The 27500-nt window shown below is 40.8% G+C and overlaps 1 protein-coding gene across 2 annotated transcripts in view; it reads left to right on the forward strand.

The window, feature by feature from the left end:
- The window catches only part of LOC138012723 (uncharacterized), a 74355-nt gene that overhangs the window by 34337 nt on the left and 12518 nt on the right, over positions 1-27500 (forward strand). For both annotated transcript variants that reach the window (XM_068859596.1, XM_068859595.1), the window contains 25 exons: positions 483-817; positions 1273-1510; positions 1861-1938; positions 2037-2246; positions 2561-2895; positions 3568-3805; positions 4401-4472; positions 5642-5713; positions 6159-6368; positions 9229-9563; positions 9958-10195; positions 11691-11750; positions 11830-12042; positions 12248-12582; positions 13800-14037; positions 14113-14190; positions 14367-14438; positions 15277-15348; positions 16923-17486; positions 18327-18908; positions 19822-19965; positions 21775-22338; positions 22632-23044; positions 25173-25317; positions 26708-26784. In XM_068859596.1, the coding sequence (XP_068715697.1) occupies positions 483-817; positions 1273-1510; positions 1861-1938; positions 2037-2246; positions 2561-2895; positions 3568-3805; positions 4401-4472; positions 5642-5713; positions 6159-6368; positions 9229-9563; positions 9958-10195; positions 11691-11750; positions 11830-12042; positions 12248-12582; positions 13800-14037; positions 14113-14190; positions 14367-14438; positions 15277-15348; positions 16923-17486; positions 18327-18908; positions 19822-19965; positions 21775-22338; positions 22632-23044; positions 25173-25317; positions 26708-26784 (5918 nt within the window). The remainder of the gene's footprint in view (positions 1-482; positions 818-1272; positions 1511-1860; positions 1939-2036; positions 2247-2560; positions 2896-3567; positions 3806-4400; positions 4473-5641; positions 5714-6158; positions 6369-9228; positions 9564-9957; positions 10196-11690; positions 11751-11829; positions 12043-12247; positions 12583-13799; positions 14038-14112; positions 14191-14366; positions 14439-15276; positions 15349-16922; positions 17487-18326; positions 18909-19821; positions 19966-21774; positions 22339-22631; positions 23045-25172; positions 25318-26707; positions 26785-27500) is intronic.

The raw sequence follows: 27500 nt of genomic DNA on the forward strand, positions 1-27500 counted from the left end.
CTTTCGACTATCTCAAACTTTGTTTTCGTTGCTGTTATTAAGGCTTTTTGACTGTTTTGTGCACGAGATGATTCTTTTATGAGACAGCCAAGGCCAAATATGAAAGTGCAATCGGACTTTATCCAGGCAAATAGTCTTCACACCTTTTGTTACGTTAATTTTCGCGCCAACATTCTTTTGAATACTGTGATTTGCATCCTGTACATAGTTTTTTTGATGATGGAATCATGACCACTCCTCAAGGTCGGATTTTATTGTTCTCTTTTACCCTTTTAATGTCCGTTTTTAGATGTGCTCAGCGTAGAGGTCTCAAGAACGCTATGGAATTACGACAAATTCATTGGAGGATCCAAATTGTGTCAATGTTCGTGTCTGAATCGCTGAAAGTGATGGTCTCACTTTCCTTGGTCTGCAGTGCTGCGCACTGCACCTCAAACTGACCTTGACAATTAAAATTGACCGAATCTTGTTTTGGTTTTTAGATAACGTATGCCGCTCCATCTTGGATGTTGCATTTATAATTGATTCGTCTGGAAGTATTGGAAGAGACAACTGGGTGCGAATGAAGCGATTCGTCAAATCAGTGGTCAGCAAACTTGACGTTAGTTCTTCCAACACACGCATAGCAGCCATCGCCTACAGTACCAGTCCTAAGATAGTATGGAGGTTTAATAAATTTCAGGGCAAGGACATGGTAAATCGCGTACTTGATAACATGCGTTGGCAACGTGGTTATACTTTTACTGATAAAGCTCTCCTGCTCGCCAACAGTGATCTGCTCCAGTCATCTAATGGCATGAGAGAAAACGCAACAAAGGTAAGTTCACGTTGTTTAATACCATTCGACACTTAATTTAAAAATATTCCAATCCTTGGAAGAGTCGAATTTGTCACTGAGACAAGCGGGAAACTTGGTTGGAGTAAAGTAAAGTAAAGTAAAGCAACCATATTTAACGTCGATAACTCGTAACAGTAATTCAACTGACAAACCTGAGGTCGACGGTGCGCTCATTTTACTCCCCCCTCTCCATCAGTGCTCCGTTTTACGGGTATTTAAAGCTACTTAGCTACACGGAAAGGAAAGAAGTCGAAACAAGGATGCGAGATCCGGGAATCGAACTCAGGACCTCTTGCACCAAGGCCGCGCACTAACCGACTGTGCCATCCTTGCTCCTCCATTGAGTATTCAATGTTCGCTAAGTGGGTCTTTACCTTCCCCCCCTTTCAGTCAGCCTATTTTTCACGCTGCTGTTCTCATGTCCTCTTTTGTAGTTTGCGGTTGTTATTACGGATGGTAAGCAGACTACGAGTGGAAATTACACAAAATTGTCGCTTGCCTCCAGGGGAATGAAAGAGAAAGGGGTCGTTGTGTATGCCATCGGAGTTGGCAGTGGTGTGGACAACACAGAACTGGAAGAGATTGCATCCGGACCTGAGTTCGTTATAAAATCCCCCTCGTTTGAGAAAATCCAGACAATTCCTGATGAAGTGGCAATGCGGGTTTGTGGAGGTAGGGACAGATAACCAGATGGCGTCCTTTAAAATCACTTAATGGTAACGATGTCTTGAACGTGATACCAATTCTGAATTCTGGTGGAAAGTTATATTGCTGACTGAGGAGAATGACTCGGTTTGTTACGATCGTAGAACTTCCGTAGAAACTAAGTATTCCGATTTGACTTGGAACCCGCTATTCTACAAGCATTAGTACCAAATATTTCAGAAAAATAAAAGGATACCAATGCGTGCAGAATTTAGATAAGGCCTCTAGAAGACCAAAAGCTATCTCGTAGTAATCTTTAGCACATAATGATTCATTTTTAATATCGCCTTGTGATGACGATTCCTGTTTTGCTACAGTGCCACCAACGACTCCAGCAATGAAGGAAACACCAACGCTAACTCCAAATGAAACGGTGTCAACGCCAACTACTTCAGGTGTGTCTGTTGTTTTGAAAGTAACATTTACAAGGTTCATTGATTATTTTTTTTTGTGACTAGGTTCCGGTATAAAAATAATTTTTAATATTTTGCAGACCCTTGTCGGACTGATGGCTGCAGCGCTCCATACAATACTGGCTGCCGAGTTATGGGCAACAAAGCAGAGTGCATTTGTCCCACTTGTCCCATGATTCGCAGACCTGTTTGTGCATCGGATGGTGTACAAGATCTCTCAGAGTGTCACCTTAGAAAGCAAGCTTGTTTAGCAGACATCAATGTAACCACTGCTAAGCGAGGGCGTTGTGGTAAGTGTATGATCACTTGGCCTTCACTTCGTGTAGAAATCCCAGTCTCTAATGGCTGCGTTTGTGATATTGCGCCTTCCGAAGGGATCCGAGAAGTGTTAGATTTAACCCCACAGAATTGTTCTTTTGTACCTTGAGCATGTCAACTACAATATTGTAGATACACTCAATAAAGAGAAAAAATGAGGCAGCTATGCATGGACTTCAAAAAAAGTGTCGGGCTCATCTGGCCATATCTCAATTTTACTCGGGCAGTTAGTCAAACATGCCAACTAAAAACGCATTTCAATCACGCGTTGATATTTTTCCATCAGATAAGAAATGTCGACCTGTGGTAGATATCGCCTTTATCATTGATTCATCTGGAAGCATCGGGCGCTCGAATTGGGAAAGAATGAAGCGATTCGTCAAATCCGTTGTCAGCAAAATCGACATAGGATTTTCCTCTACACGCGTAGCAGTGATAGCCTACAGCACCAATCCCGAAATATCATTGCTGTTCAAAAATTATCAGGGAACTGTCGAGGTAAACCGCATACTGGATCGCATGCGTTGGCAGCGTGGCTATACCTACACGGACAAGGCTCTCCTTCTTGCAGACAGCCATGTATTTCAGATTTCAAATGGCATGCGACAAGGCGTAAGAAAGGTCAGAAAAAAGCAATATATATATATATATATATATACATTCATTTAAATTAAATAACCGTTTAAGATACGGAAACAACAAACTGGTGAGCTGAAGGACAAGACATAGTACCAACAGTGAAAGAGTAAAATAATAATCGAAGGAAATCATGCGCAGAAACTCATCTGTACTGCAGAATAATAGGACAGATTTGAAATTCTGCTTTAGGATAATGGGGAAGACGGAGCTATCTTGCTTGCCTCCCTCAGTTTTTTTTCTTGGTAAAATTCTTTCCAAACTTCAAAGGCAATAATGGAATGTACGGAACTCCAGCTTGCCAGCTTATTTCAAGTCACGTTTCATCGAGATCTGAGTTGTCCAGAAATAATCGGAGAGCTTTGCGTACTCTTAGTTTGTAGATTACAACGGATATCCCCTACATTTGTATATTTAAAAACTGCTCTATTTTATAACTTAAACTCGAATCCCTATCCAAGCAAGGTCTCAACGCCGCCCTGTGAGATAAATCCCATTCCTTTGGGTACTCCTGAAAGGTGTCCATATCCAGGTTTAAATTAAACCACGTCCACTTCTGAACTAAGTTCTAACACATCCTGGGCCCCCATCGATAAATAAATTTTCTGCAGCCAATTTAATACACTGAACGATAGGTCATTTCCTATTCTATCATAGTTAGCAGTTGTCATAACAGACGGAAGACAGACAACAACAGGGAAATACACAAGACTTTCAGTTGCTTCTCAAGGATTAAAGGCTAAAGGAGTTGCCGTGTACGCTGTTGGAATTGGCAGTGGGGCTTACGAGGCAGAGCTGAAGGAGGTTGCATCCACACCAGAACACATTCTCACATCCTCGTCATTCGAAGAGCTTCAGAACATCTCTTCTGAATTAATAAGTATATCATGCCAAGGTAGGTCGGTATTGAAGTTAATACATCCCAACTCATTAAGCACTGGTTTATATATTATTCCTGTCCCACCAACTGTGGGTCTTTTTCGGTGTTATGTGCTTCCAGCACAGTCACAGTAGGCCACAGTTGCTCGAGTAGCTTGGAAATAAACCAGTGATGAAAGCGTTTTTATTTTTCCTTTCTTCTGCTGATTTCATAAAACTGGCATTTCTTTCTGTCTCTTCTCCAAAATGGGAGACTCTTCGGAAAAGAGAGGATGTTTCAGGTTCTTGGCATTTTTTATACTTTCGTGGACAATTTGACGTATACCGCAGAAGCATTGAAGGTCGTTGTATTGCCTCATAAGCGAGTATACAACGAACGATCCTTGTAAGAGCGGAGCCACTTGTGACAATGCAAATCGGTGGTTTATACATTTTTTGCGTCTCATTGTATTCAAAGGCCAGAACTGTGACCAAGATGAAAGCGTTTATGACAACATAAGTACACATTACATGCAATCTTTTTTGAGTGATGTTTCTTTTTTTTTTATTTTTGCCTCATGAAACATTGAATGTCTATTGACCTCAGGTGGGGGTTATTTATTGTTTTACAGAGCTAACACCAACAACCAACCAAATTGAAACGACTGCGTCACGAGAAACTGAAATGTCAACCCAAACTCCAGGTACAAAGTTGATTTTCATCAATTAATATTCTAGGGAGTCTTCGGGTCTTCAGTCATGAGTCAGTAATCTTAGAAATTCTATCAAAGGGCTATAATTTGAACCCATGGATTCCGAGATTCAGGCGCTCCAGCAATTTATTTCGATAAAATGATCTGTTTCTGGACGTCTTAGTAAAACGTTTTGAATCAAACGTTTTCTGCAACGTTTGTGTCGTGAAGGCACTAATCCGCTTTGTTCATATTCATAGTTACTTTGTATGAAATATAGCTCTTCTTTTAAAAACATAATTAGCTCGAAATTCAATTTCCGAAGATTTTCTTTTACTTACATATTCAGCTAAAGAATCCGCGCACTGAGTAGCGTTTTAGAATACGGCCAAACATTGCATCCATTCGAAAAAGATTGTGTAGAAACCACTACAACTCAAGGAAAGAAAGGAAAGGGACTTTATTTGAGTGTCAAGTTTGCTAGCGCTGAGGGACTAATTGGGGACACTGTAAACTGAAATCAACAAATCCACGCAAATCGAATATTGGTTTTTGAGGAGAGGAGAAAACCGGAGTACCCGGAGAAAACCTCTCGGTGCAGACTAGAGAACCAACAAACTCAACCCACATATGACGCCAAGTCTGGGAATCGAACCCGGATCACATTGGTAGGAGGCAAGTGCTCTCACCACTGCGCCATTCCTGCACCCCTAGTAGTAAAAATGTTCCCATGGTTGACTTTGGCTAGAGCTAGGTAAGGCCGGGGACAGTGCAACATACCGAGACTACATTTAAAGTTCGGTCTGGTGCAATTACAATGCACCCTGACACCCCACACGTAGATTGTGACGAGGGAGGAAAATTGGAGCACCCTGAAAAAACAAAAAAGAAAAAACCAAAAAAACAAATAGAGTCTGGTGAGATCGACTAAAACTCGACCCACAGACGATCGCAGATAGGAGGCGAGGGGTATTTCCAGATGGGGACCTGTCATTAACCAGCCCAATAGAAATTGACTTCGGTGAAGAGACGGGACAGTGTTTTTCTTTGAACAAACCGTACACACTTATATAACGCAGAGGTGCTTTCACACAAGCATTTAGGAAAGATCGTTTTGCAATTTTTGCTCATATAGCGTTCTCATTTCGTTAAGAAGATTCCATTTGCTTTTTTTTTTACAGAGATTACAACACGCAGAATGGTTAAATCAACGACCTCTAAACTTGCAACCACACTCGTACTTACAACCCCAGGTATTTTCTTGAAATGAACCTACGTAACAAAGTAAATTGTCATTAACAAGATTAAGATTGCAAAAAAAGCCTGTGGTGATTGCGAAAAGAACGGCTGCGATCGTAAGGTTGTCGCTAACTATCTCCATCGTACTCTTGGTTATATTTTTTGTTCTTTTTGTGCCATGTCCTATTGATTTTCTCAAATTGAACTCATAAGCATCTTAAGAGTGTTTGGCTGGAATCGCCTTTTGACTGTTTTTTTTTTCGCTAAAATTTACCAATATACCCTTTTTTCCCATTCATTTGAAAAAGCAAGAGTACCCCGCGGAAGTAAAAACTGTTTTCTCAAAAAGCGGTACAAACCTTATGTGAGACGTTGTAGCAAAGTGGTTTAAAACTCCTTGTTGAACAGTGCAGTCGGTTGATCTGGAATATCACCTTCTGAATTGCCGGTCTTTTGCAGATCCTTGCAACCCCAATGGCTGCAGTGCTCCATACAACATCGGCTGTCGAGTGGTCAACAATAGGGCGCAGTGCATTTGTCCTACTTGTCCCAACACAACGAACCCTGTGTGTGCCTCGGATGGTGTCCAGGACAAGAGCGAGTGTCACCTGAGGCATCAAGCCTGCAAAGGGAACGTGACAATTCATGTTGCAAAGCAGGGAACTTGTGGTGGGTTATGTGTTTTCTTGATAGAAATGAAATTTCGAGTATTTCTTTCCTTGATCAATGCCTTTTGTCTACCACTGATCCCTTCTGGATTTGCGGATACGGTGCAGGTAAAATCCGGTCTCAGGTTGAATCCGTTTTGACCAAGGTTGGATATGCACTCAGATGAACTGAAGAACCTCGTTTTGGAGGCTAAAGAAAAATTAGTGTCAGGTTAGGATCAGTTATGGTTACTACACATGGATATCAATTATACAAAAATAAGTAATGAAAACAACTGTGTGTATGCTGAGCATGTTCCGTCGTCAGGGCCGTAGCCAGTATCAGCCAATCCGAGGCATTTTTTCGCCAATTTATTTAATAATGCGGGATCCCAATGCTGTCTTTAAATGCAGGCATCAAAAACAAACTAAATACCCACAAAGAGAATTTAACCATGGACATTGCCAGGCTCAGACGTAATTTTAGGGAGTTTAAGAAACCACGACGGCAACGGCGACGAAAACGTCACTTCAAAATATAAGTTTGAGCTATTCTCAGTATTTCATGATTATTCCACCTTGTTTATATTTTTCAATATGAGCGAAGTGTCCTATAACTGGATTGGTACGGACGGATTTGAAGTAAAGAGTGAGATTGAAAGATTCACCGAAGTTTGTCCACGTTGTCGTCAAAACCTTAAATTTGGTCATTTCACGTAGTAATTTGGACGAGTACGGGAGAGAAATGTTCAAAACTGCGTGAAACACGTGCAGCACGATCATTTTGATTCTTTTAACCAATAATATTACTGCTTTTTGGCGTTGTCGTTGCCGTAGCCGTCGTTGTTTCTTAAACTCCCTTTTTTTCTTCTGGCTACGGCCCTGGTTGTCGTAGTGTTGTGGTGAAAGCACAGGCCTTTGACCTGGAGGGTTCGAGTTCGAGTACCGGTGAGTGCATAGTACAGTTCTTTGTTCCCTTACTATGTTGCAATGTTGAGACCGACTCAATCTCGTACCCAGAGTCCTCGGGCTTCTTGGTCAGCGGGTGAGCGCCCAGAGAGACTCTGGGATAATCGACTTGAACTTAATTTTTGATTGGCCGCTTGCGTAACAATGGCAGTCCGACAGGAAGTCGGTAAGTAATTCGGAAGCCCCAGAATTTGGAGGGAGATTCAAAATCTAAAACTAATTTCAGTGCTGTTTGTTTTTTTCTACCTCAGAAGTATATATAAATCACAAAAATAAAAAAAAACCACGAGGTTTAAATTATGTCTTATGCCGTAGGGGAATTTTCCCACGGTGCTAAAAAGTGATTACTGATACTTTAAAGAGATCCGTAGAATAAGGCCTTGTCGAAGCCACTCAGAATTACGGAAACATCAAATCGTAGTAGGAGAGGACATTTGTGTCGTTTCCACAAAAATTTGTCGATCGTGTTGCTTGCACGATAGCATTCTGAACGATCAAATGTACGCTGAAACAGAAAAAATACACTTACCGAAAGCGTCAGAAGTTTCATCTTCACTTGCTCTTACAGCAAGCCAATGATCATTTCTCCAGTTTCTTTGTGTTTAAGGCTAAAATTCTTGTTTCTCGAACACTTTCAACCCGCCATTTCTACCGTTTACGTTTCTCTCTTTTTTGTTTCCGGTTAAACTCAAGCATACGTAATAAGACCGGAACCCACGTTTTCTGGGAAAATGGAGTCGATTATCCCAGAGTCTCTGCGGGCGCTCATCCGCTGGCCAAAAAGCCCGAGGACTCTGGGTACGAGATTGAGATCGACTGGATAAGTGTTTGAATACAGAAACCGAGAACATGATAAGAAGCATTAAGAAGATGTGTTGATATAGCTGATTTAAACCAGACAGAGTGCATATTCACCCAAGGTAAAATGATGATCACCAATTTAACCTGAGACGGATTCAACCCAAGAAAGATTTTTACCTGCAACAGGTGCCGACCCGAGCTGGTCGTCGCCAATCCGTTATTTAGCACCTTTGAGTAATCATCCGGCGGGTCTTATTTGCAGGTCGCAGGTCGCAGGTCATTGTTTCACTAACACAGAAAGTATCCTAAACATTCATAAAAGCTAACCTTAGGCCTAAAAGCTTTTGTTTAGGCCTAATTAGGCCTAGGGTTAGCTTTTAAGAATGTTTAGGATACTTTCTGTATTGGTGAAACAATGACCTGCAACCCGCGACCTGAAACCCGCGACCTGCAAATTAGACCCGACCGGTAATCATCGCTTCTGGCTACTGTATGGGAATTCGTCACGTTTTTATTTTCCGTGAATTCAACTGAGCTGGCATGATTTGATACATTTTCGTCCGCGAGGACTCGACTCTTTCGGCAGTTTCTGAATCAGGAAGCACACAAACTCCCGCTCTATTGCACATTATCAGAAACTGGAAGCAATAGTGGGTCTGTTCTTGTTTCCAAATGTGCTCTTTTATTTTCCTAAATGTTGGCGAATACTATTGTTTAATTCAAATGCTCAGAAAGTTTGAAATGCAGAAATTATCGGACCTCAAGTTTGGACTGAATTAGCCAATGGTCTCTATGCTTTTTGCTGACCAAAAGTATGGAGATCGAGTACTCTGCAGCTGGGAAAGGAAATAGTCGAAGGTCGAAAATCAAAATTATTGTTTAGTGGTTGTGGAGGACAACAATTTGTTATACTAGGTACTAAGAGATCAGTAATTGTGACGTCAAGCCATGTGAAAAATTGGTTTTTTCCATCTATCTCCGGAACGGCAGAAAAATGGTGTCGGACTACCCAGCGAATGACTCATGTGGCTTTTGTATTTGTATCTATCTGTAACATTATACATTTATAACACTCGTATTTGTATTTTTTTTCCATCGATTCTTCCAAACAGAAAAAGAGTGCCTCTCCATCATAGACATTGCTTTTATTATTGACTCATCTGGAAGTATCGGGAGAAAGAATTGGGAGCGAATAAAGCGATTTGTAAAAGCAATTGTTAGCAAACTCGATGTCAGTTCTTCTGCAACACACGTAGCAGCTATCGCTTACAGTATCAACCCAATAGTAGAGATGCATTTCTGGAATAGTCAGAGCACAGACGAGGTTAATCAGATCATTGATGAAATCCCTTGGCAGCGTGGTTATACTTACACGGACAAAGCTCTTCAGCTTGCCGACAGCGCTCTTTTCCAGGTTGAAAACGGAATGAGACCAAACGTACCGAAGGTGAGCGGGTCTTTTAGATTCCTTCCTTAAGTCTTCTTGGTTCTACCAGGTTCATTGAAGTTTGTTACAACGCCATACGTCTGTCTTGGTCGAAAATCCTGCATATCACCCGACATATTGGCTCTTGGCTCGTTTCTTCAACTAACGGCTTTTGAAAAGATCCTTCAGTCCAAAGAAATTCAGAGGCGCAGATACGTTTTCCTGGCATTGTACCCTACAGATGACCAAGAAAACACTATCTGCTGAGGTTATTTGGTAATTCAGACTCCCAAAGTCTTTCTAGGGATTTAATACGGTACACCTTATTTAAACATGGTCGGGAACGTCTTGTTTCCCGCGAAAGGAAACCCGTTCGAAGTCATTAAGCCTTCACAGCGTTGTTTTGATTTTGTAGCTGGCAGTTGTAATCACAGATGGAAAACAGACAAAAACTGGACTGTACACTCGCCTTTCACTTGCCTCACAAGGGATCAAAGCCAAAGGAGTCACTGTCTATGCGGTTGGAGTGGGTAGCGGGACAGATAGGACAGAATTACAAGAGATTGCATCCGGATCAAATCATGTTTTTACTTCGTCATCTTTTGAAGAACTTCAGTCCATCTCTCTTGGGGTAATAAAACGACTGTGTGAAGGTAAACGCGGTAAATCATATTACTTTGAGAGACAAGGGGGTTGCTAAAAAGTTGACTTCCCCTGGCTTTCATCATCATTACTGAGTTTAAAAAGTTTTCATGACTTGAGTTATTGCCTTTTTCGATAAAGATTCTTACTAAAGAGTATAACTGGATCACACGTAATTTCAACTTGTAGGACTAAATTCACGTTACTCTTGTTAAAATTATCTACCAAACTGGGAACAAATGAATTTACGTTGAAAGAAATATACCCATGTTCAGTAATTTCCTATGATTTAGGAGGGAAGTTCGTGTCTTCCGATAATTAATTTCACAAAAAAGGGAATGGAAAGAAACTTTGTTTAAGTGTCTAGTCTTCTAGCGCTGGATGACTAATTGGAGACACTGTAAACTGAAATCAACAAATTACCGCAAATCAAATCCAGTTAAGGGCAGATCGAGCCCTGAGGCCTATTGAAAGAGTCAGTCATAATATAATTTTATTCTCCCTCCCTAGTGTGAGTTTCTTGTGGACGTAGGGTACGCCCTCACCTTTTTCGGAAAAATCTCTTTAGTATTCTTTAGTAGCTACTTTCGTCAAAAGTCGTTGGGACCTTTTGTTAACAGCGAACATTGCTTCTAAAAGGATCCCCACTCTCCCAATTCAATGTTAGCTAAATAGACTAGTCTATTGCTTCGCAAAAATAACATTGTATGGTAGAAGAGGGGAAGAGGCGGTGAAGTGGCAAAGGTGTGCGTCTACCGGAGAAATATGCTGAAAAGTGTCCCGACGCTTGTGAAAAAGATTGGAATATGATAATATGATACGTGCTCCAGCAAACAAAGTTTACCGAAACCCATATATACCACTTTTTATAACCTAGACCCATGGAACATGATGTAAAATGTTTATTACATAAGTATAGAGATTTACGTACATTTCCGTGACGAAATAAAAATGACATACGATGTTTTCACGAGTGAAAAATTGTCGTATCAACCTTTTGATTGGTTAATATTGTGTTGAACTTTGGCGCGAGGGGATTGTGCACCGACAGCGGGAGTAAAATTTATAAACATGGTGGCCAACTGCATGTTGTATGGTCTTCAAAGTTTTTGATCTTTTATTGCTTAGTTTTCTCTACAAAATACTTCAGAAGATCTTAAATAGTTTTAAAAGTGCTCAAGTGAGGTATGGAAGGTAAAGATTTCTTTTATTTCGAAAATATTTTGCTATTTGTTTGGGGCTTTTGTTCACGATCGGTGGTTTGATAGCCTCTCGAATAACGCTTACCTCGTTAACTTTATGATCTCTGTACTTATATAATAAACAAATTACTTACTTCTTAGGTTGGCTCTTTTGTACGATTTTATTACTCACTCGTTGTGAAGGATCGTTAAACTCACGCGTTCGCTTCACTCACTCGTTCGTTTATGCGATCCTCGTGAATAATTATCGTACGCACTCACCAAACATGATATAATCTATATTTGTGCAATTCATTTCCTTCAGAAGTACCCACGCCGACGTATTTGATATCGACAGTACCAACACTAGCAGCAACAACTCCAGGTACGCCTTGAAATGAATCTTAAATTGAGCTTCCTTCCAGTTATGCATTACAACTGATCACTCCTTTTTTGTTACGTAGAAGATCCTTGCAAGACCCAGGGATGCCGCGCTCCGTACAACATTGGCTGCCGAGTTGTTAAAAATTTGCCAGAATGCATTTGTCGAAGTTGTTCCAACACACAAAACGAGGTGTGTGCCTCAGATGGTGTGCAGGATCAGAGCGAGTGTCACATGGAGCGACAAGCTTGTCTTGGAGATATCGCAGTTACAGTCGCTAAACGGGGGCCTTGTGGTAAGTGAGTCCGGCCTTCGTTTCGTGTTTGGGCGAGTCCTTTATTGGAGTCGTTGTCCTTTATGAAGAAATGACTGCGAACCTGTGCGTTCAATTCAAGGCAAAACTCCTGTCCGGCGTTACATTTTAACCAAATTTATTAATTGTGCCACTTAGATTCGACAAAGACTGAAAGTGGGTTATGTAATTTATGTCTTTCGTGCAGATAAAGACTGTCCTTCTATCATCGATATTGCTTTCATCATTGATTCAAGTCGAAGCGTGGGTAGCAGGAATTGGGAAAGGTTGAGGCGATTTGTAAAGTCATTAATCAGCAAACTTGACGTTCGTTCTTCCGCCACGCACGTAGCAATTATAGCCTACAGTACCTATCCTATAGCGGAAATGCGTTTCTGGAACAGACAGAGCACAGACAAGGCTAACCAAGTTGTTGATCAAATGCCCTGGCAAAGTGGACTTACGTACACGGATAAAGCTCTCCAATATGCTGACAGTGATCTTTTTATGGTCGTAAATGGGATGAGACCTGACGTACAGAAGGTGAGAATATGCTTTTTTGGCAAAATTGGAATTTGCGCAGGCGCAGACGTGACTTAGCTGAAACAGTGTATGCAGATGAAAGCAAGTCAGTTTTCTTTTCATGGCTTTGTGAAGCACCACTCTTGCCCAATGAGGATTCCCGCAATAAAAGTTATGTTTGTGTTGAGTATTATATAATAGTTTTCCAGCGGAGCACACGCGGTTTTTCTCTCTTAGCTTTCTGTATGCGTTGCCGTTCGGCACCGTTCAATACTTTCTTTCTTATGAAGACCAATTCTCAAACAGTTATGCTTCTCGTATAACAGATCCTACGGGAAACTACTCGGTGGATGTTCTTTTCATTTTGGATTCATCAAGCGACGCTACCTCCACTTACAATACTTCCAAAAACTCCTTTTGAAAAATGAAACGCTTCTTCCAATTCTATTTCCAGGAAAAAAGTCGATTTCTTCGATGTGAAAATAGGTACTGCATTTTTTGCTTCTGACCTATTGTGATCGAAAAAAAAAATCTTCAAAAACTCCTTAATAGGGAGTTTTTAAGAAACGACGACGGTTACGACTACGAAAACGCCACAAAACAGAGCATAAATAATCGTGCTGTACGTGCATCACGGATTTTAGCAAGTATCCTAGCGGTCCTCTGCATAACGATGACTTGAAATCACCAAATTTGATGTTTTGACGACAACCTAAGCATGCAACAGAGAATCTTTCATTCTCTATTTTCACTCTGAAACCGCTCGTACAATTTATTTTTAGGATACTTCGCCCATAATGTAGAATACTAATTAGCAATTAGACCCTTCGCCCTCAAGGGCCACGGGTCAATAGCCGTAGCCCTTGAGGGCGAAGGTTCTAATTGTTTTAGTATCACATAACTAGTCGGACAGAAAAGGCAATAATAAACTTGGCAAGTGCATGTTGAAGAAATATTTATTTGGGAATAAAACGAAAGAACCTCTTAGGAAACGCAGCTTTTTTTTATTTGTCCATTTCAATCCAATTTTCAATTAGTTTTTCGAGGGTTTTCTCGCACAGACACGGCCAGATGAGGCAGTTTGTCGTTAGGTTTGCTTCTGAACAGACGATTACATTTTCGCCTGCGCAATAACGGTATTTAAACTCTTGTTTCTACTTTCACTCGTTCTTTATCGGGTCGATAAAACACGACCTGCGGCCGATAAATTTTGTTAAATTGTACTTATCTTTTTAAAGGTGGCAGTTGTAATAACAGTTGGAAGGCAGACAACAAGGGGGCAGTACACTAGACTTAGGACAGCTTCACAAGGAATAAAAAACAAAACGGTCACTGTCTTTGCTGTTGGTATAGGCAGTGGAGTTGATCAAAGAGAGCTTCGGGAGATTTCGTCTGCACCAAGCAACGTCTTCACTGCTGCATCGTTTAACGATCTTCGACAATTGTCTACAACGATTTCAACATCGTTATGTGAAAGTATGGAGTAACCAAATTTGCCGTATTTATTTTTTGAACCAAAACCTTGCGATTGACACTTTCCTTGATTAATAGGTGCAACCTCCTCAACACCTAAAGTTACAACAACGACAGCGCCCGATCGCGAAGTGACTTCGTCTCCGACAAACCAAGGTATAGAAGTTCATTTTACTCAGTGAACATTAATTCTATTACCCTTTGTGACAGCTAAAGTTCTGCAAAGTATCTTCTCTTTATGACTTACTTTCTGCCAAGTACTCGTTGTCGCTACAGCATATAATATCAGAACAGAACTTTGGGATTAACCATTGCTACTGGTTTTTTTTTAGGTGCACCCTCAACTTCGTCTGTGGCGATCACAACGACAAAGCCCGAAGTGACTTCGTCTCCGACAAAACAAGGTATTGAAGCTCGTTCCGTTGAGAATGCATCTTATTATATCTTCCTGACTGATAAGTGCTTAACTATTGTCTTTCCTTCATGACTGAACGTCTGTCAAGTGCACTTTATGAAGCTGTATGTTGTGTCCAGCAATAAGCAAACTCTCTTTAACATGATTGGTTCTTGCCCACATGGACTCGTTCACCAAGAGCCTTTTGTAAAGTCGACCACATTTGCAAGAGAGAAGAGGACAGCCACAAATAAAGGAACTCCATGCTTTTTCTCTTTGTGAATTGTTTGCGGGTTCTTTGACGTCAAGCAGGATTTATTATTATTAGGGAGCTAAAGCACGCGGGTTTTTGAAACGCGGACGGCGACTGTAAGAGAGCGTTTCGCGTGCCAGGGCAGTAGTGACTCCCAGATTTTTATACCACACATCTCTAATGGAAAAAAGATACTTGGCAATGTGAATGTGGTCTTGTGAAGACATGTTAAAAGGGAAAACAGCTCACTTCCGGTTGCCGTCCGCGTCTCATAAACACGCGTGCTTAAGCTCCTTATTAACAATCGTCTTGAGACGGGACCAACGGTTTGCGGTACCTATCCAAAAATATTCGAAAGTCTAACAATTTCAACCATTTGAAAGCTGTGATTACAAGCAACATTTTTCCTTAGTTATTGAAAGACTCTAAGTATCTTCGGCTGGCGTCGAACCTACTACCTCCTGCACTGCATGTTATGCTCTGCCTGTTGATCGGTCGCCTGTTTACGGCACTTTAACGACTCTCACGGTCTTCAAGCATTTTAAAAAGGTGTTAGAACCGAACTTTGGATTAACCATTATCTTGATTGTTATAGGTGTACCGTCAACAACTTTTGTGGCGAGCACAACAACAAAGCCCGAAGTGACTTCGTCTCCGACAAAGCACGGTATGGAAGCTCGTTCAGTTGAAAATACACCTTAATGTCTCTTGCTGACAGATTAATATTTACGAACCTACGATCCCCTATGACTTCATCTTATGTTATACCTGTTAAGCTTACCGATCGGTCGTTTGCGGTACTTTGCCGGAAGACATTTTTAAAAAGTTTTAGGACAGAACTTTAAATTAACCATAGCTCTTTATTACTAAGTATGCCCTCTTCTCCTAAGGCGGTGACCACAAGAACTGTACCCGAGGCGACTTCGTTTCCAACAAAACCAGGTGTTAAAGCCCATTCTATTTAGATTTCCCACTCTCATCAGCATTTATTTAATTTGTTTGGGGGTCAGTTTTGGAGTGACTGGCAAGTCAGTCAAATCAGGAGGTGTGTTCGGAATGTACAAGGACTTGCGTTGTTTCTTAATTTCAGTTTACAGTGCCCCCAATTAGTGCTCCAACGCTAAAACGACTAGACACTTAAATATAGTTCCTTTCCTTTTCCTTTCCTTTCAAAGCGAAAGTGCGAAATTCATCAAAACTCAACGATGGCGATGCAAAAGTTATTCCCTTGGTCTACGGTCCATGTACACGAACATATTCAAATATCAAGTGAAGCTATGATCTTCGCAGTTATGAGAGCAATTTTTGCAATTGCTTTGAGAGGCCTGAAAAATTCAGGACTTCAACGGGGTTTGAACCCGTGACCTCGTGAGGAATGAATCAATGATGAAATGGTATATGAAATGAATCATATATGAACTGCGGATATGAAATCAAGTGAAGCTATGATCAAGTGAAGCTATGATCAAGTGAAGCTTCATAGCTCAGTTGGTTAGAGCGTCGCACCGGAATCGCGAGGTCACGGGTTCAAACCCCGTTGAAGTCCTGAATTTTTCAGGCTTCTCAAAGCAATTGCAAAAATTGCTCTCATAACTGCGAAGATCATAGCTTCACTTGATTTCATATCCGCAGTTCATATATGATTCATTTCATATACCATTTCATCATTGATTCATTCCTCACGGGACCATTAGAACCCACAGATGACCAGCTCCCAACGTCAGTGGCTTCATAGCTCAGTTGGTTAGAGCGTCGCACCGGAATCGCGAGGTCACGGGTTCAAACCCCGTTGAAGTCCTGAATTTTTCAGGCTTCTCAAAGCAATTGCAAAAATTGCTCTCATAACTGCGAAGATCATAGCTTCACTTGATTTCATATCCGCAGTTCATATATGATTCATTTCATATACCATTTCATCATATTCAAATAATTTGGTCCTTGTTTGTCCAAAGGCAAAAAATATTTTTTTGTAGTTAAGAAAAAAAGTTGATTTTTCGTGTTTCAATTTTTGCTGTAAGGAAAAACAGAAAAGCAGTCTCTCAGATGAAATCACTCAGTTATTAAATATGGAAGACATGTGGCTTTAAAACCAGTAGAATTTTTTCATAGCTTATCCAGTTGGATAAAAGAATTCAACAGCAACACGACTTAACTTTCTGTATGCGTTGCCGTTCGGCACCGTTCAATACTTTCTTTCTTATGAAGAACTATTCTCAAACAGTTATGCTCCTCGTATAACAGATCCTGCGGGAAACTACTCGGTGGATGTTCTTTTCATTTTGGATTCATCAAGCGACGCTACCTCCACTTACAATTCTTCCAAAAACTTCGTCAAGAGCCTTTCTGGCTACCTGGACGTTAACCCTCAAGAAATACGAACTGCCTTGTTGGTGTTCAACGACCAACCTGCTATGATATCTGACTTTGAGAGATATAGTTCAGCGTCTGACTTTGCCTCTATTGTCGACGGCACCCCGCACCTCGGAGGAGACCGAAGCCTCAGCGAAGCTCTACGAACTGCAGCAGTAATGTTCCCAATGTCTTCTTCCTCTATTTCCAAAGTCATCGTCTTGGTGACTTCAGGAAACCCCCTTAGCAGTGAGGACGATAGCTCAGTTGATGATGTTATGGACAAGCTCGGCGACTTGGGCGTCAGATTGTATGTCGCATTAATCGATCCAGACTCTAACATTGAAGGGTTCAGGCGACTCACAGAAAGTCCCAAGAACGTGTTCGTCATGGATACTCTAGGTGACATTTCCATGCAAATCAATCAAGTTGGCAGTCAGCTGATTAGGGATTCCGGTACGCATATTATAATAATGTTAAAGATGAGAAACTGGCAACCGCTTGTTTTGGAAAACCGATCTTTTGACATGTTTTCAAGGTAGCAAAAAGCAAAATGACATTGAAGTTTAACGCCTTAAATCCTCTCCGTTCTTGAGATACAAAGGGAATTGTGACACCCGAAAATGGTTTGTCAAGTTTCGGGACTTTCGAGAAACGGCCCCCCGGAATCCAAGTAATTAAATGCACACCGATTTCAATTAGCGTCATGAAATGTCCCCATGCTCCCGTCCCGAACTTCATCATCACTTGTTTCTTGGAATGAGTACATAGAATTAACGGCAAAAAGTGTCCTCCACACAATGATCCTGACGTAAAGATAAACAGCTGCATGTACATTAACCTTAAAATAACGCTTACCTTAATTCGGCCATATCTTATTGCTGAAAATGGTTTGCAAAAAAATGACGGGACAATTTGCGTTGAATGTCAAAAATTGGGTCTGCATCTTATTGCCTGCACTTCTGGTCATTACTTTCAGATGGAGATATTACTAAAATTATTTATTCAGTTATGGAATAGGATAAGTGGTGGGTAAGCCTCTATTCTGCATCGAGAGGTTTTCTCCGGGCCCCATAAACCAACATTTGACTTGCTTTGCGTTATTTGTTAATTTCAGTTTACGGTGTCCCCAATTAGTGCTCCAGCGCTAGAACGACTAGACACTTAAAGAAAGTTCCTTTCCTTTCCTTTCCTTTCCTCAATTAAAAGAGGCTAGTTCGTAAAAACTAGTGGGGCTGCGCACCCTACACTCACATGGATAGCTCACAATATAAGTTGCTCTTTGTTCCATTTCAGCAACACCACAGAAGCAAAATCTTACTATGTACGTCTTATTCGTGATTGATTCATCCGATGAGGTGTCTCCCTTGCATTTTACGCAGCAAAAAGAATTTGTGAAATCGTTCATCAGTGAACTGAACCTTTATCCGGCTGGCAGTAGATCTCGAGTCGGAATAACCGTCTACGGCGAGGACACCTCGATGGTTTTGGATTTTCAAAGCAAGGCGAACAAATCCAGTCTGGAAGCTATCGTGGACAACATCTCTCAGTTATCAGGCTCAAGACGGATCGACAGAGCTCTAAAGACAACAGTGGATGCATTCGGGGGCGTTCATACCGATGACGGGCCTAAAATTGTCATTTTGTTCGCTGCTGGACGACAGACCAGTGATCCAGGTGCCGAAAGTTTTAGCGCTGCGGTAAGACCCTTGCATCAAAGCGGAGCTAAAACATACATCATGGCCGTTGGAGATGACGTGGATACTGGCTACTTTCAGCAAGAGGACGAGGAAAGAGCAAACGTTGTAACTGTTTCTTCGTTCTCTGATTTGCCTCAAAGCGCCAACCGGCTTGCAGAAAACTTACTACAAGATTACGGTAAGCGTGTATTTCCATTTTTTTCATAGTAGTAGCAACATAAGCCAAAAAGTTAACACAAAAAAGCATTTTATAATTTATCGTCTAACTGGAATATATTTCTTTGTCATTTTTCGCAACGGCCGGGACTGCCTTTCTTTTTGGGTTTGGTTATGTAACATACTTGATATGGTTGTGATTAACTAGAGAGAAGGAGAGAGAGAGAGAGAGCTCAATGGAAAACTTTTCGCAAAGCAAAGAATGGCAATCGTGGAATAAACAGGGTGCGCGAAAGTCCTTATTTAAACCCGCATATGACAACAGTTTCAAAGATTTTAGGAATCCCCTCCCTTAAGTGGCTAAGGTTTAATTATTGGATTTGGGTCCTTTGTTTGTAAATAATTCCCCCCCTTTTTTATCGTCTCTGAATTCTTGCCTTTAATAAAATGTCTATCACATCGAAAAACCCTTTCCGCTCAACAATTCTCTGCACTTGTTTAACACTAATTCTTTAGTTCGCCTCATTTAACTCTCTCTCGCTCTCCTTCAAAGTCACTGTTTTAAAGCCTCTCGTGTAAAAATAGCAAAAACTGGTTTTAATTTGATATGCGACCGCGCAAGGAAGAGGTCTGGTTTAATACCGTGCTGACGTCACAGACTGCTTCTATTTGCAATGTGATACTTCTACCACTTTTGCCGTCTTACAAAGAAATAAAAGTGTGAGTTTTCAGCAAAAAGTTTCTTAAAACACCACGATATATTTGGGATAATTTCGGAGAATAAATCAAGTGGAAGGTTTTTTGAGGTGATAGGCACTCTAAGCTAATTCTGAAAGGTTTAACTCGCGAACACATCTGAACGGATTCTCGTTAGCTAACCCCTTAACAGCCTTTTATTGAGTTAAATAGTCTTCAATGACATCTTTTGCATAAAGTTTTTCCAGAAGAGCCCACTAGTCCAATTGGAACCACAGCTATGGTAATGGCAACTTCAAGGCCGACGACAGCGGAAGAAACTACAACTGAGAGAATTACATCAGCGATACCAAGAGCAGCAACTTCACGGCCTTCAGCTGAAGGTAAAATTTTATACGTTAGGGTTAAAGCTGTGAGAACAAAGCAGAGAGTGTCCAGAAAACTGACTATGATATGGCGCCCATAGAAGAAGTTAGAACCCCAGAATTCTTATGGTTTTAGTTTATTTGCACAGAGCATTGTTGATTGTAAGTCCAGAGGTCAAGTTTGGAAACTGACGTTTCGGTCGCTATCCATTTCACTGATGAAGGGCTACCAAAAAAGAATTCACTTGCCAAATTTCTTCAAGTTCAAGGAAAGAAATGTGTGTATTTGAAGTTCGGGTCATGGAGGAAAGATTTAAGTGATCTTTGTACTTATCAGGACAATTTAAGGAATTTTTTCATAGAGTCACCTTAAACATTAGGCTGCTTCAACGGGATTCGAACCCATGACCTGTACGATGCCGGTGCAATGCTCTACCAGCTGAGCTATGAAGCCACACAGTTGGGAGCAGGGGCCCGTTTCTCGAAAGTCCCAAAAAGGTTTCGGGCCCGAAAAGCCATTTGTAAACCTGCCAACCACTTGTTCAGGAACGCCGATCTTTAAACATGTTTTCAAGGTAACAAAGAGCAAACTGACTGTGAAGTTTGACGACTTAAATTCCTCTCCGTTCTTGAGATACAGTGGGAATTGTGACACCCGAAAATGGCCCGTGAACTTTAGGGACTTTCGAGAAACGGGCCCCAGGTCAATTTGTTGGGCTGATGTGTTCCCGTGAAAGGACTAATGGAGGAACGAAAAATTGAAGTAATCGTCGTACTTAGCAGGGCCCGTTTGTTCAAAAGCCGATTAACGCCAATCCCAGATTAAGAATTAACCAAGGAGTTTATTTCTCTACTCCCAAATGCTTTTCAACGCTGCATGATATTCGGTAAGACTTTACATTAGAAGAAGTCAATTTTGAAAAAGAAATATAAGCAAAAGAAACTTTCACCAAAAAGTTGAAAATATAAAACAATGCTTTACGCTAATCCTGGATTAAGTTAATCGGCTTTCGAAAAACCGGGCCCAGGACAATTTAATCAACTGTCTGATATAGACGCCCGAAAATTTCTGGCGGCTTTAACGGGATTGACCTGCTCCCAACTGTGTTCTTCATAGTTCATTTCGAAGAGAATTGCACCGGCATCGCAGAGGTCATGCGTTTGAACCTCGTTGAAGACGCCTGAATTTTTAAGGTGGCTATATCATGGGTTAGTGCGCTCGACTCCGGATCGAGTGGTCCGGGTTCGGGGCCTGGCCAGGGACATTGTGTTGTGTTCTTGGGCAAGACACTTTACTCTCACGGTGCTTCTCTCCACCCAGGTGTATAAATGGGTACCGGCGTAATGCTGGGGGTAACCCTGCGATGGACTAGCATCCCATCCAGGGGGGAGCATAAATACTCCTAGTCACTTCATGCTACGGAAACCGGAGATAAGCGCCGGCCTCAATGGGCCTTCAGGCTCGTAACAGAGATATCATGAGGCAATTGCCTAAATTGTTCTGATAAGTGAGAGGATCAGTTCAATCTTGCATCTCTTTTCGTTGGACAGATTTTACTTGATGAAGGGCATGCCACTTCTTCACATTTTCATGTCTTTAAGTGAGGATCGGAAGGCATTACTATCTTTTCAGCACAGCGTTTCAGAATGCGATAAAGTAGAAGATTCGATGCATGGTTTCATGTACATTTACTTACCAATAATACCATTGTTTTTCAGATTCGCGACTTGCATTGACATGTAATTTGTTGACACCTTTTTTTAAACTAAATCTTTACCAGATCAGAACAAACATGTAGCAAGTCTTTTTTTTTCTCCAACTTGCAGTGGGAAGTTCCTCTCCATCCGATATTGTTTTCCTCGTCGATACATCAGAGGGTGTCAATCAGAACGACGTCAGACAGCAGAAAGAATTTATAAAACTCGTTGCTCAGCGATTGGGCGTCTCCCCTGGCACCTCTCACGCTGCATTGCTTAGTTACAGTGACAGAACGCGTCTGATTGGTGGATTCTACGCTTATTTGAGAGGCAAAGGCTTTGACGAAGTCGTAGACTCCGTGACCGTAACCCAAACTGGAGGAAAAAGAGATTTAGAAGAAGCTCTAAAGCAAGCAAAAAGAAAGCTTAGTTTAGCACGCCCTAAAGTTCCTCGCGTTGTCTTTCTTATAACATACGGAAAGCAAGCTCAAGATTTTGATTCCCCGCGACTTGTCGAGGCAGCGAAAGGGCTTTTAGACATGGGTTCTAGTCTTTATGTCATCGCTGTTGGCGTAAATGGAAGCGATCCACAACTTCAGTCATTGGTGAAGAGGCCAACGGATTTTTTCCACGTTCAAACTTCGGAAGACTTGCTTTCTTACGTGACCACTTTGACATACTATGTTGGATCAGGTTGGTGTATCAAACCAAATACATATACTACAAAACAATTAGGTTACACCACGCCCCTGATTCTTCCCAGCGCGGTCATTAAATCATAATTGTGAAGTCAAAAATACGAGTCGAAAAAAAAGGTGCATAGAACTAGTTTTAAATAGTTTCAAAAAGTTGGCAAGAGGTGAAATGAATGCCTGAATGCTAGAAATCAAATGCAACGGTGAAAAGAGACCGAACTTGCCATTCTCCTCTATTATTCACATTCATGATCGATATTTTATTCATTTATTTTTTTTGTAACTTTGTAGGAATCCTTGTTCCAGAAAATTTCAAAGTTAAAGTCGTTTACGTGTTAGACTCGTCCATGTCCGTTGGAGCAGAAAATTTCGAGCGCGAAAAAGACTTCACGAAAGCTTTAGCCAAGATGTTAAATCACAACCCTAACAGCACACAATCAGCAGTTATCACATTTGACTCTTTCATTGAGAGACCTATCAGGATGGGGAGCCACGAAGATATCGGGAGTTTTTCGAAAGCTGTCGATAATCTGCGCTTTCTGGGAGGCGAAAGTGACCTGCAATTTGCTCTGACATATGCGGCAATTGAGTTTTCAAGAAATGATCCCGAAATTCCGGAAATCGTCATCGTTGTCACAAACAAGGATCCGTCAAACAGAGAGTCCATGGACTCCCTGGCTGAAAATCTCCGTCGGGACGGAAAGGTTTCTGATTTATGCTCTTTTTTGTAAGCTATAATACCTTTTATAGAGTTATAGATGAGCCTTTACCAGGATAGTGCATAGTAATAATAATAATATACAGAATAACCAACTTTGTTAAAGTGTCAAATGTATTCGGGCAAAAGCTGTTCTCAGGTTGAATCCGCGACCTAAGTTAAATTGGTGATCCTCATTTTACCTTTGAGGAGAAGAGAAAAGCGGAGTACCCGGAGAAAATTTCTCGGAGCTGGGGCCTGTTTCTCGAAAGTCCCGAAACTTTTCGGAGCATTTCGGGTGTCATAATTCCCTTTGTATCTCAAGAACGGAGAGGATTTAAGTCGTCAAACTTCACAGTCATTTTTCTTTTTGTTGCCTAAAAACATGTTAAAAGGTCGCCTTTCCAAAACGAGCTGTTGGCAGTTTCACAAATGGCTTTTCGGGCCTGAAAAGTTATCGGCTCGTTTCTCGAAAGTCCCCAAAACTTTTCGGGCCCGAAAAGCCATTTGTGAAACTGCCAACCGATTGCTAGGACCTGCAGTCTTTAACGGATGAAAGTGAAGAGAGATTAAAAAAATTGGAAACTAAACTTACAAACTGAGCAACCCTGAACCTATGAAAAGAATGTTGTGCTGTCCAGTGAGTGAACGCGAATTATTGTAAGCATAGGGAGCCGCCAAGGTATGCCAAGCTTCCAGCACTGTACGAGTCTGAAAACTGCATGCCTTTGTAAATCATAGCCGTGATAATGCCAAAGTTGTTGATCCTCTTTGGTGCTATATCACTTATGAAATTGCAAAATCTTCAATTCAACTCCAGAAAAAAAGGAACTTATGCGAAATGTCAAAACAGGTGCTAATGGATCCAGAATGGCAAACCGTCTTTTTAAAAATACATTAAAAAATAAATTATAATAAAAAAATTAATTAATTAATAATGATAAATATAATCATAATCATAATAAAATAGTGGAAACTTTATTTGTCTTTGAATACAGTTGTAAATCTCTCTACGTATAGGCAATTAACAACTGGCTACTCGAAATTTAGTGATATACTTGTATACTGTACTTACAAATGAATCAAACTTTAGAAAAAAAATAAAGTTTTATTAAGTCTGGGCTATCCCAAATCTTATTTCTAGGACAAAAGATAAGATATGTCGCTTTAATGGCTAGATTTATCATTTTTTTGATTATATAGTGTTCTTGCTTTTTGTCAATGCCAATGAATAATAATAATAATAATAATAATAATAATAACAATAATATTAATGATAATGATAATACCTTTATTTTTTATAGCGATAATTCTGAGGTTCAAAACCGCTTTACAATGACACTAAATTAAAAACTAGATTCTAAAATTATGTAGATAAGAAAAAAAGTAAATATTTACAAAAAGTGTATAGTGAAATAATTAATCAGTACAAACATTATGATTAATAGACAAAGACAAAAAAAATAAAATAATAAACAAACGTTAATAAAATAAACCCTCACCATCGACTTTTACAATGACTCCATAATTGACAAAGGTAGGTTTTGGCCTGGGACACGCAAAGTATGTATACAAAAAGTGCTGAAATCTTGGCATACCTTGGTTGATGGGGATTTTTATGGGGAGAACAAGCTGGCGAGTGTAATCTGTTTAATACGGAATAATTGTCGTTGTTAATGCATAGTATATTGACTGAAGATCTCGTCCCAAGAGCCTACGTTACCCTTGATGATGACCAAAAGGATCACAGCCTTTGAGGGCGAGACTGATTGACTGAATAGTAGAGGGAGAAAACTAGAAAATTGTTTCCAGTTTTTAAAGAGTAATTTACTGTTTGATTTTATTTCCAAAGGAAAATATTTTTCTAACGAGGAGGCCGACGATGTTTTCGTTTTCCTCAACTCTCTTAAGACCCTCATTTCAACAGGGGTCTGCTAAAAATGCCTAAAGGAGCAGGCCTCGGTTGTTCAAAAGGTGGATAGCGCTATCCACTAGATAAATCACTATCCAGCGGATAAACACTAGCAAAACCGATTGCGTTATCCAGTGGATAGGGCTATCCATCCTTCGAACAACTGGGGCGATGAATCAACTGTTCGGGCACTATAATTAACTTAGTTCAATTCTCTCTCTAGATTGTAAACGTTGTTGGTGTTGGAGATACGGCCGGCTTTCCAAACCTCCGCCGTCTCATCGTTCGACCAGAAGACATGTTTACTCCAAAGTCATTTGACAGTTTGTCGGCTTATGTCCCCAAAGTTGCTTTTAATATCATTGCAAGTAAGTACATACGTTCTATCATTCTTATTTATCTGCTGACATTTTTTCAATGGATTCACCTTTAGGGTCAATTGAGTCAAGACATGGACTTTGACATCATCAAATGGCGAAAAGCAAAACAAAACGCCATCCAATAGAAATGTCAAAGCACAACTGTTGCGCAATGAACCACGCTGTAAGTGTGTTTCCCGCGTACGTTCAGAAAGGTAAAGACTTGTTTCCATATCTCAAAGTGCCCTTGTACGTGAGGTGCCTGGGAATGAAATTAAATCACTGGAATCGGTCAGTGTAAAATGCAGACTGAGGTTGTAATGTAACTGTTGAAAAAGCCCCAACCGCTTAGAAAGGCTAACCTTGAGCCTAATTAGGCCTAAAACAATATTTAGGCTTAACTGTTAGCATTCCGATTGCAGTGATTTAATTTCATTCCCAGGTACCTCACGTCCAATGGCACTTTGAGATATGGAAAGAAGTCTTTACCGTTCAGAAATGCCCCTGATTAGTTGCATTCTGATTTCAATAAGCGTCACGAAGTGTCCCCTTGCTCTTCTCCCCAACTTCAACATCACTCGTGTCTCGGAATACAAACAATAGCCCTTTTCACGGTTAGTTTTTCTCATTTGCATTACGATGTAATCTAACGTGGATGCGAGGCAATTTCGGGTTAAAACTACAAAATAGCCCGAAATTGCCTCACATGCATGCTACGTTACATTGTAATGCAAATGAGAAAAAACGAACCGTCCTCGAAATGCTGCTCTTTGAGTAAGGATAAACTGCCGCATTTACCCTAAGCTAAAAATAACGCTAACCATTACCCTTACCTTCTTGTTGTATATAGGTAGCAAATGCGTAGACTAAACAGGACATTTCGTGTTGGATGTTAAAATTGGTAGTGCATCTAATTAGGAGCACATCTGGACATATTTGGTTTTCCGAGACTTAAAGAACAGAGACACTGAAAACGTTTCTATGTGATGCACAGGCAACAATTATTTCTGGTGGTTATTCAGTTGACCCGTACTTTTTCATACTAAGGTGGAGGCAATTGGACAGTATATAAAAGTTGTAAAAATGTTTTATCACGTGACTGACAGTCTCCTTCTTTGCCGGCGACAGGGACACTTCATTTCGAGCAACTTGCCGCTTAATTCGTTGAACAGCTATTCCCTTTGTACTCAGGAAACACGACATGATAAGAAAATTGCCAACCTCGTTCATGGGGTCCTCTCTCTTCCTTCCTATGAGGTTGGAAAATTGCTCTCCATGAGAAATGCTAACTTCCGTGCAGGTTTGAAGAAACGTCTTTCTAGGTCATCAACAGCGGGCCTCTGAATTTATCATTTCTTAGCCTCATGGGTTGACACCGATGTTTTGCATTTTTTCACAGTGACTCTTCCTAGCGGTACACCATCTACGTCACCGTCAACTCCGTCAACTATACCTGCTGCGGCTAATACGACAAAGGTTTGTCTTCCTTTCTATCTGTCTGTCTGTTCTTATAACCTAACTGATTAGAGTGTAATGTGAAGTGCTAGTTTTGTACCCCATATGAACCATGTGAGCGTTAGCCCTACTAATGGAAATGGGCCTGCACAAGGACAGAGAAAAACTCTGACCAGGGTGGGAATTGAACTCACGACCTTCGGGTTAGATCACCGCTGCTCTACCGACTGAGCTACAAGGTCAGACGGGAGCAGGCTGTTGGAACTGAAGATGTTACAGTCAGGGCAATGAATATGTACAAGTACAAGGAAGGGTTACTTTTTCACAAACGTTGGCCGTGTATCACTTATATATCATCAGACTTAACTGATTAGAGTGTAATGTGAAGGGCTAGTTATGTCAGTTCAATATGGTTTTATTTTTCTTTTGACGGTAAACGGCAGGCTGGAAATTGCGTATTGCCAAAAGTAATAAAAAATAGTTCTTCTTCAGACCTGTTATCTGTTTCTATATCGAGAAACATTTCGATATCTGTCGATAAGAGAGTTTTCATGCTGTAGATGCGATGCTAAATCTCTCTAGTGACAGAGAAACATGACCTTTCGTTCGTGAAAGAAAGGTGGGCCTGCTACCGATTCCTTTCGCCAGGACAATTCAATTTCCCTGTTTGAAAACAATCGCCAATTTTCTTTACCAAAAGAGTGATTTAAAGTTTGCCTACACATAAAAAGTGGAGT

The sequence above is a fragment of the Montipora foliosa genome, chromosome 8 (genome assembly GCF_036669935.1).
Source record: "Montipora foliosa isolate CH-2021 chromosome 8, ASM3666993v2, whole genome shotgun sequence".
Lineage (NCBI taxonomy): Eukaryota > Metazoa > Cnidaria > Anthozoa > Scleractinia > Acroporidae > Montipora > Montipora foliosa.